We start from the raw sequence: 10,555 nt of genomic DNA, 5'->3' as shown, positions 1-10,555 counted from the left end.
TCAATCTAATGTATGCAAGATACAAATTTCATACTCTGTATTTACTATTTCATACAAATTTATTCCAGGATTTCTCTTTATAAGAGTCTTTGCTTGCACTTTGCTTATAGATCAAGTTCAAACAACCAAGTTTCTAACATAAATCAGTAACATTATATACAACCTGTTTTATTTCAGTTAATAGATTTATATGTGACTGACTCTTGTATCCTGCAGAAATGAGAAACAAAGCAGGGATTTCTCAAGGCATACGGATTATTGCTAAATTCTATATGCAATAAATATAAATTTTAAATTGTGCATGGTAGACACAAAGCAGCATTGACACAGAGTCATTCATCTGTTCTGTAGCTGCCGGGTAAATTTACCACAATGACTTCAGGCAGGCCTTCAGCTTTACTGATGACAAAAAAATACAAGGAATATGTAAAACCAACAACAAATATTTCACCTTTTTCTTCTGACGATTTATTCAAATAAAGTCAAACAACCAAATCATGTGACAACTTAAAATAACTGTGTTGCTAGCACAGTTTTGCACTTAGCATTTCCAGAAAAAGATCTTAAATTTAAGAGAACGAAAACAGTATTTCTTAAAGTTGTATCAAAAAGTAAGAATGATCTAGCATAAAGAATTTTCAAGTCAGGCTGGTTTTCTCTGAAGAGTTGTGTCCATCAGAGGCAAAAAAATGTATGTCCATCTTTTTGAATAGAGACGTGCTTCCCTTCAGACTTGAAGATCCAACTGAGTAAAAGTTTTAGTAATTCACTCTTTGAAAATGACCTGGATAAGCTGGAAATTAGAAAAGAAACAGGGAAATGTTTTTACTGTAGGAACTGTAAATCATTTGTTTCTGCCATCATTGAATAAAAAAGTCTTCTCAGTTCTTTCCTGCTGAACCCAAGGTATTTTATAGATACCCAACCTTATTTTACATCAATTAACCCAGCAAGAGAAGATACACATTGGGTTTTCGCAAAGGGTGGCAAAGGTCTGATAGGAGGCCACATCCACTTTTTAATACATCATTCACATTTTATATGTCTGCTATAAGCCTTTCTATTCTTTTTCAAAACAAATAGCCTCAACCTGGCTCTCCCCCTGATGGGGACTGCTTTTTCATGCTGAAATCCTGGCTTTCTTAAAATCAGCAGAAGTTTTGCCACTGAATTGAAGCAGGGTCAAATTTTTACTCTCCTTTTTTGATCATTTTAGTTAATGATTTCACTTGATCTCTGTATCCTGGATTAAACAGACCACTCTGATGAACACTTAAGTGAAGTAGTTAACTATTTTTTCTCCTTTTTTAACAAATCAAAGCATTTGATTTGCTCTCTGCCAAGAGAGCTATGAACAGCAGCATAGCCTCAGTCTCTCCGCGCCCTGATTTGCAGTACATTGTATGTTATGAAGGTGTGGAATTGGATTAAAAGCTGCAGCATGGTGCTCTGCAGATAAACCCACTGCAGGTGTGCTGTTTAATGGGATTTTAATTTGGTAACCAGTGGACAAAGAGAGGAAGCCTAGAATGGGATTTTCTAGATGAAAAAATGCTATTTGTGCTGAGAGAAAGCAACTGCAAGCTCTGTGATAAAGAATAAAGATGGAGCCAATGTTCTCTGAGCTGCACTCTTACAGATTACAGCTCACTCAGAGCATCTTTGTTACTGCCACCAGTTTCAACAATTCTTAGTTCATACTACGTGCATTTGGCTATATAGCATTTCATCTGCCACACTCCCCATTAAGGCACTGTGTTCAAATTTTGTATTGTCTCACTCCATGCCCTCTACAATTTTTCACATAAAAATAATGTTTTCCTCGGGAGATATCACCAACTTGGAATGTATTCCATTTTCAAGATCATTAGAAATTATTTTCATGATTTAAATTGTAATAAAAAAAAAGATTCAGAACTGTACTGCACTGTTCAAAATAAATGGAAAAACATGGTCTCTCTGCTGAGGAGTGTAATTTATATTCAGCATGAACAAAGAATGGAGGGCCAAAAACAGATGGGGAAGGAAGAGGAAGAATGAAGGTGACAACTAAAAGATCATGAAGGGATCTGCTAAGCCACAGACACGTATTGATGCTGCTGATATCAGGGCAAGGTTGGGAGATTCTTTTCTGATTTCTGTTACCAGCCCTCCCTCTCGTTTTTCCAGGGTTTCATAGCAAAACTGAGTTTTTAGCACTAATTTCAATGAGATGAGGGTGGAGGTGCGATGAACAGATTTTTTTCCCAAGCATAACAGGCTGTAGAGAAGGCATAGAAATGCCTTGTGGGACAAGATGAAAAAGATACGGAGGTTGGTGTTGTTGGCAGAGGACGGAGTGGAGGATGGGAACCGATGAAAGACACTGGGTCGCAGAGAGCTGCAGAGGCTGCATGAGGTAAAGGAGTTAAAAGGAAAAAATTATGAAATGTACCCGTGATGCACAGAGCGATATGTCAGGCAGCAGAAATGCGGTCCAGGAAACAGCAGCGTGGCTGGTGGATGCCGCTAAGGCCGCTGAGGGTTTAGATACCCCGCAGAACGGGCGGTGGCCGAAGGGGGATTAGTCAGGAGCAGGGACAGATGGTTGCTCGGGAGCATGATGACGATTTTTGGTAATCAAAAGTCACAGAACATAAATCCTCAAGCGATGGGAATCTGTTCAGAGGATCTACAGAGATGGTGATACAAAGTGGTGGGTGATGGAGACGCTTTTGGCAGCTGTGTTTTTCAGCGACCTGTGGAATTAGTATTGACGCTCGAGAAGAAGGAGCCTGCAATGGCTGGGGTGGGAGCTACCACCCGTTTGAAGGACACAAGTAGGCAGAAGTGCTCACTCAGTCTGTCACAGCTCCTCAGACTCTTTTGAGCTGCAGGTTCAAGTTTTTCAGCTCCCTCACAAACTGCAAACCCTTGAACCATAGCATCAGCAGGCTCTTACCAGCATCTCTTATCTCACCACTATCAGCATCTTGCACATGGACTGGTAGAATCCATCAGCTGTTGGGATCTTTAATCTCTAAGGTCTTTCTACACTCTCCCAATCCTTCACTGTCTCCTTCACTCCTCCATACCTCCTTTCAAGCCGTCATACTCCCCATTTCATGTTTTATACCCTGCCACCCCTCGCCCCTCACTCTAATCAGCCTCGCTCTGTTTTTGAGATCCTGTACAAAATACACAAAACTGAGGGACATATTTACAGGCACGTCACTTACACAGACAAAACCTGGGTCAAACCCATGTCTGCTGACACCTGCATAAGAGCACTGCAGTGGGCGTAGTGGGCCATACAAAAGCCCGTATGGGCAGTACAGTGAAAGAGCTTAGGAAGCAGGGCAGATAGTGAATAAGATTTTTACTGGTTTATCTCCTAATTTCTGACCATCAGTGGTTTAGAGATTCCTTGCTCATAGCCTGCACCCAGCTCAGTTTGTTTTTTGATGTTAAGGTGGTATGGCAGGATGGGTCATTATATTACACTTGAAAAAGAACAATAGCTGTTAAACATGCCCATTACATATATAAATCATTCTTGGTTTGTTCTCTTTGTGCCTTCTTTCTCCCCTCCAATTTTCATTGCTGAGCTAAGCTTTAGCATATGCTATATTTAAAAAACAAACATCCACCAAAGGTCTTTATAACTAACAACGATGTTTTTAAAATAGTCCATTTCCAGTCCTGGTCCAAGTTTATGGAAGCTAAATACATCTCGGGAGTAAAATAACTATAGCAGGATAACCCCAGAAATGTGATTTTCTTTGTGAGTCTTGGTGCCATTAACATTTGTCCAGCACTGTTTTCTGGAAGACACAATATTCTCTGAGATTTAAGACAAGTACTGTTACTGCATGGAAGAGAAATCAGAAAACAGCTGAATGTCTAATTCATCACTTGTACTGAGCACAGAGGCTTGATCCATGTTCCCATATGTCCCTATATTTAGCGTTGTATCCTAGGAAGACTTAGAGTCTGTCTTGTTTTCCACCTGTATGTCATCCCTTATGCTGGGACTGACTGCAAGGAAGTCTGGTGGAGCAGAAAGGTCTCCAGGATTTCATACTTCTGCATGTTTTGATAAAACTAATAGGTAGGTGGAGGAAAGAGAGCCTCTCCGTGCCTCCAACAGCAAGGAAAAACCTCATGCCATGCGTTCTCTCTTTCAATCAATACACACATGTAGCCTGTTTGTTAGCTAGCCCACGAGCTGCACCCAACCCACCAGAACAGCGCTGCTCTTGCTTGGACAACGCTTGGGGAATCTGAAGCAGCACCAAAGGTCTGCTGGAAACCTAAGAACCAAGAAACTGCAGTGATGGGGAGGTGGGTGGTGTGGAGATTCCAAGCCCTTGATAGGATCGTGGGGTGGGGGCGGGATGTGGAAGGTGCTTTGTGGCTTGAGGTTTAGGTGACGTTGGACACAGCTCCATACAAACCTAGATAGATTTCATTAGTTTTACTTTAAACACATAAAAATACCCAACCAACCACACCCCTACCAGTCCCTCCCAGTTTACCCAATTAATAACTTTTTTTTTTTTATATATAATCTTTAAAGTTAATGTTTATTTCACCTTGTTGCCTGTGGTTGTGTCCACTGAGCAACTCAGAACGCTGGAAAAACGTTGCTTAATCCGAAGTTACTCTGGCTCTCCATCAAAGTTATGAGAGCTGTCTGTGGAGCATTGGCTTGAGGTTGCTTCTCCGCAAAACAGCCCCAGAGATGGCTGGGCTCATAAACCCACAGAACTGGGGACTCGTTTTGCTTTGCTACCCAGAAACTTTCATCTCCTTCCTCCTCTATATAGGACAGGAAAATGTGAGCCACAAAATCCATGAGTAGCAAATTAAACAAATGCCAGGATCCTAGGTTTAAAGAAAAACAAAAATAATTTCAACAACCACTTCATTTGCTTATCTTTATGATGTGTTCTTTTTTGAAGGGCTTCATTATAGTAATGGGCTAGATAAAGTATCAGACTAGCACTCATCAAATAGTATTTACAAAATGATGTACTTCCAAATATCACAGCAAAATAGGCACCAACTACAGATTTTAAACATAAGCAAAAGCCTTTTCTCCTTCGTTTAGGTAGAGAGGAAAGTGTACTTGCGCTTATTCACTTTTCTGTTCAAGTTCTCGCCCCGTATTTGCTGCTACTACAAGGTCTGCCAACAACCACAGATGATCCCCCATTCTGAGAAGCTGCTGCTTCTGCTTTTTGTGCATCTTTAAATGATAGCAAAGTGGAAGGATTTGTTTATCTGTGGGACAAGGAAAGGGACTTTTATACTTGGAGTTCGGACTATACAGAGCTGATGCTAGTACTCCAGGAGTGTTTCTAACAGTCTTACAGGTGCATTCAATAACAGTAAGCATGAAGCAAAAGCTAGCACTCCAGTTGTCCCTTGGGATAATACAGAGGGACATGGTTTTGAAGAGGCAGTAAGTTGAATCAGCTTGCTTGCAAAAGAGGAATGCACAGGCCACTGCACAGCCGGCATGGCTCAGCAACACATCCCTGAATACCTTGGAAGGGAGACTGGTGGGGAAATGGAGGTGTACAGCTGACGTGAAGCTCTGTGATAGATACGTAGCGGCACATTTTCTGGAGAGGAGGTGGAGGTGAAAGAGCTGTGGAGGTCCCATTAGCCCTGACTGCTGGAGCACACTTGCCCCTTGCTGCCTTCCAGCTGGGGTAACTGCACGGTTCCTCCGGTCACACTTGGGCATCACCCATGTGGAAGCTGGGCTGGAAAAGGGTAAAAGTCAATCCTAAATTCTTAGGTGTGAGTATGCCAGTATATATGTGTGCCAGATGTGCCAAGATCCAAGTCCAGAGCCTCAGACTGAAGTAAGTTTGGTTTTGGTTACTGGTATGTGGTTTATTTTGGGGAGAGGCACACTGCATTAACCTGACATTCGCACACTTTCCTAAGTAAGAGTGTTTCCTCAGTGTGGATGCTACATATTTCGACTTGCAGGATGCCCTCCATTCCTGCAAGAAATTCTGGGATTTAAGAAATTTCTGAAACGCGGTGACCCTGAGTACAGAACTTTTACACCAGATGGCTTGTTAACATAATGGCTTCAGCCTTGTCCACTAAAACTTGAAATTCTGCTGGAATAGAAACATGGGAAAGAAGGGACATTGACAGGTCATATAGCCCAACATCTTAAAGAATCAAGGGTATTAAGAAAGAAGATAACAATGATCAAATTAATTGAAGCTTCACAGAGAAACATTAAAGGACATTTTTTAACTCCCTCATATATGAGAATTCAGTCTTAGTGTTACTGAAGTATAATAGGAAGACTGTTGTAAGTGGGATGAAAATATCATTTATAACTAGTTTAAGGAAGGCTCGGCAGAGAAAGGGATGCTCTCCATCAGTAGTGTCCCTAACCACCAACAACTGCAAAACAGGGAGGCAATTCATTAAGCCCTTCTTGTGGTGGAAAGAGGGAGGAGGGTTTCATCATCGGAATTCCAATAAACATTATGCTTCCAGTGCTGTTCTTGGAATTCATTCCTAATTTCCTCATTGCTCAAAATATTGAATGTAACATTGGACAGTTTTGCGCAGAACTCCTCTGGAGAGAGAGAAAGGAATGATTATTTTGTTATTACTGTAATGCAGCAGCTGATGGACAAAGGACCCTACTGTGCCATGTTCCTGCAGACACAGAACAAAACTCTGATCCTGTTCCAGAGACTTTGCAATCTAAATACAAGGCAAAAGGTAGCAGCTAGATGCGGAAAAGGGGTGCGCACATACATGCACAAACACTGACATTAGCAGGGGAAGAATACTGAAGAATACAAAAGGCAATAGCCTTAACATACCCCTTTGTTAAGTCTTTGTGGGAAACACATGAAAGTACTGTTTTGAAGGGGAATTTCAAAGAAGACAGTGAGGTCTTCTTTGGATATTTATGTGAAGCCCCATCCAACAGAAGAGGAAAAAATAGGAAGGTGCTCCTTTGAAAAATCTAAAAAGCGGTTCATGCAGTTTGGGGTCAGATGCCACTCACAGGAGATGGTGCGTTTCCGCAGAATTAATAATAGAGAGGGAGCCTCTGAAAGGTCTCTGAAATGAAGAGAAAGGCAGGTAGGACTGATGCAATATAGAAATGGAAGAGACTGAACTGATTCAAGACGTGGTTGTACCACCTCAAGCCACTTTGAATGTGACTGCACAATCCCTTCGCTTCCCTTGCCCTGCACTGGTGTGGGATGGATTTGATGCTTGACAGCTTAGAGCCCTAAAACAGAGAGAAAACTAACCCAGCTAAAGGAGTGACTAGTTTTCAGTCAGCTTAACACCTTAAACAGGCTTGCTGCTGGCTAGGAAAGTATTTGTCAGTGTAAGGCATAAGGAAAAGGAGCATATAGCTGTTGTCAGAGGAACTGATGTTTTGGCAAGTAGTTATCGCAGTGGCTCTGCTCTGGCTGTATCACACAGAAAGAACCTGAAGGTCTGGGAGCTATCACTTGAGAGATTTGGAGTTTTTATGGTTTGGGATATTAGTGGCCCCAGCTCTCCATCACACCCTTCTGCTGGGGCGTGCAGCTCTTGTACAGAGGGGGAGCAGAGGCTCACACCTCAGGCTGCTGCTCCTCGTTTTTCCATGGACAAAGGATGGCTTCTGCCCCAAGAGGGAGTCCTGGCCTTCCCGCCATCTCCGGCTGCACGCTCCTACTCCCCTCCTTTCCGCTCACCCTAGAGTTTGGATCAGAAAACAAATCTTGTTGAAAACTGATTTCCCTGACCTGGTGAATGGTGCTGCCCAGCGCGAGGAAGGGATTGGGAAGAAGCGATGCCCGCATTGACTGGAGCGTGAATTTATGTCAGTTAAAATGACATGGTGCCTCTGCCATCTCGGGGCGGAACGAGGCGTATCAGATGAGAGTCACAACGATCCTGCTCACCAAAACTGTCTGCATAGCTGAGGGTCATAGCCTTGCTCACTGCACTCAGTAAGAAGTTCCATCTTAACTGGAAATCCGATGCCAGTTTTCTAAACTCCTCTTTACTCCTGCTTGGCTGCAGATAGAGAAAAAAAAATGCTGTATCGTAAAGTTGGTTAAAAGAATTTCTTATTGTGTTGCAGAATATTTCCCTGTACAAACTTCATACAAAGGTGGAACAAGCAGGGTTTTTGTTAGAAACCTAAAATAACTTAGGTTGAAAGGGGTCTTTAGGTATCATTTAATCCAACCTCTTGCTCAAAGCGTCACCATCGTAGTTCAGGCCTTGTCCAGCCAAGTTCTGAATACCTCCAGGCTAGAAATTCCACAGCCTTTCTGGGTAACCTCTTCCCATGCTTAACTACTCTCATGCTTGTTTTTTTTTTTTTCTTTTTATCTCTTGGCAATTTTCTTTGCTGCAATTTGTGTCTATTGCCTTATGCCCTATAAATGTGAACCCCCAGGAAAAGCCCTGCTGCATCTTCTCTATACTATCCCATAAGGCAGCTGAGGCTTCTGTGAGATGAAGGCACAACAGAAATGTAAAGTATTATTCTTAATTTAAAAAAAAAAAAAAAAAAAAAAGAAATAATCAAACTAAAGAAGTATATTTTACCCTGCTTCTTCAGAAAAGAAAAGAAAAAAAAACACTCTACCACAACCCAGACCCAAATTAATTGGCCTGGTAATCACCCAAGTGCAGTGGTACTATCAAGCTATTGCTAATTCTGAGTCAGTGATGAAACAGGAGTCATAAAGCTGATAACCTATGGAAAGGTGCATATGTGAGGATGATCATACCTGAGACATTGTTCTAGAAATTATCACTCTCCTACTACCTGCTATAAGTGAACAGTTTATTGACTCAACAATTTCAGGAATTGTGAAGTGTTCTCTTAATTTTTACTAACATTTTTCTTCTGAATTTGGGTTTATTAGGAACTGTTATAATATCTGTATATGAAATGAGAGCAGATACTGAAACCGCCCAAGTGGATATATGCACGGAAATATGCTTGTAGTTTGTTTGCACAGATGGAATTTTTGTATGCCAATTAATTCCCCCTTTTTTCTGCAGCATGCATAAATTGTATTGATGCAAATCTGCACTCTGGTCAGGTTGCTAGTGTACAATGTAGCCCCTGTAGACTAGTGATAGTCAGCATGTAGCAGGATAAATTACATACTCATTCTTTATTTTCTGAAATTATTAAATTAATTTTATACCTGAATGACAAAAGCCTGAAGATTTGAAGACACACAGTTCAGGAGAACCCGAATATCTGTGTAAGGTGTCAGCAAGGACATTAGGTCGTTCAAACCTATGAAATACAGAAGTATTTTCATTACTTTAAGTGATTGGCTTTCTTTTTGGTTCATTTATGCAGTTTTTCTCTTTTTTTTTTCTTTTATCTTTACCTTAAAATATATTAAGACATCTGTTTGTAGCATTTTGATTAATGTAATTATACTATTCCTCTAGTGAGAAATAGTACCCTACTTTGCAATCAGTCAGAATTCACATTTATGTCCATTTCCACCATATCTGCACTGACCTAGTCTTCATGGCAAAGGTAGCAAGAATAAATATTTCCAATAGGAAAGCTGGAATTTGGTTACATGCCATACCAACTTACTTATCTGAGATTTTATGTGGTTGAGAAGAAAAAAATCTTGGTTTATCTGTTGAGGGGGAGAAAACAGTTTCAAAACAATAACAGAAAATGCAGAATATTCTGTAGACCAACAGAAATATAGATAATATTGCCACGTATCAGTGCAGCTGTTCCCCCAAAACACTGTAACCTACCACCCAGTGCCAAAAGGTACATCACTATGGCACCTCTCTGAATCTATACCTTTCTAACTGAGATATCTTTCTTCAAGAAGGCATATGGAGAGGGTCTGCGAAACCTTGCTTATTATAAATAACAGTTTGGAAAAGCAATGAAAACAGAGAATGCAATAAATCCACCTTGGAAAGAGTAAGATCATCATTAATATAATGAGCAAATGGAATAAGAACGTTCTGTGCAGTGGTTTTGATTTTATGATGTATATAAATATTATTTAAATGGTTATTCTGATGGTTCTGTGAAGAAGGCAAATTATCATTCCTACTGAAAGGAGTCACGGGAAGGCTGTGGCGCACCCCTTGTCAGCGGGTGAGTCAGTGGCGGGCCAGGAACAAAGGGCTGAGGTTCCCCCCATCAGTTCCGTGCACCGCCTTGTCCAACTTGCCCGTCTCTTGCTAATAATTTAAATGGCAGCCCATTAATCTAAAAATTACCTTGCCATTATGTTCCCATCCCTTTTCATTAAGCTGGCAAATGCATTATGTCATGGCTGCCTACTGTGTATTTTACTGTTTACAGTAGCACATTGATTCCACAGGCCACAATAGGGAGAAAGGACATGAAAGCTGAAAGCCCAATAGTCCCCATCCAGTTCAGCATACAATATGTTAAAATCTGGCCACAATAAATGATTTTGTGTACTTTGATTAATAACAGAGGAAAATGTGAAATACAACCCTTGGAAACTTCTTTTTTTGTCAAAGAAAAATGTAAAAAAATAATATC

The 10,555-nt window shown here is 40.9% G+C and overlaps 1 protein-coding gene across 1 annotated transcript in view; it reads right to left on the bottom strand.

Moving 5' to 3' along the window:
• Positions 1-533: 533 nt before the first annotated feature.
• Positions 534-10,555, bottom strand: part of RFX8 (regulatory factor X8) — a 67,063-nt gene continuing 57,041 nt past the window's right edge. The window contains exons 12-15 of the mRNA XM_042805839.1: positions 9,201-9,295; positions 7,935-8,049; positions 4,575-4,866; positions 534-793 (exon numbers count right to left, since the gene is read on the bottom strand). Of these exons, the coding sequence (XP_042661773.1) occupies positions 4,607-4,866; positions 7,935-8,049; positions 9,201-9,295 (470 nt within the window). The 3' untranslated portion in view covers positions 534-793; positions 4,575-4,606. The remainder of the gene's footprint in view (positions 794-4,574; positions 4,867-7,934; positions 8,050-9,200; positions 9,296-10,555) is intronic.

This window comes from Tyto alba, unplaced genomic scaffold, assembly GCF_018691265.1.
Source record: "Tyto alba isolate M040663 unplaced genomic scaffold, T.alba_DEE_v4.0 Super-Scaffold_45, whole genome shotgun sequence".
NCBI lineage: Eukaryota > Metazoa > Chordata > Aves > Strigiformes > Tytonidae > Tyto > Tyto alba.
Note: the sequence above shows the minus strand (reverse complement) of the source record. Positions and strands in the feature narration are given on the sequence as shown.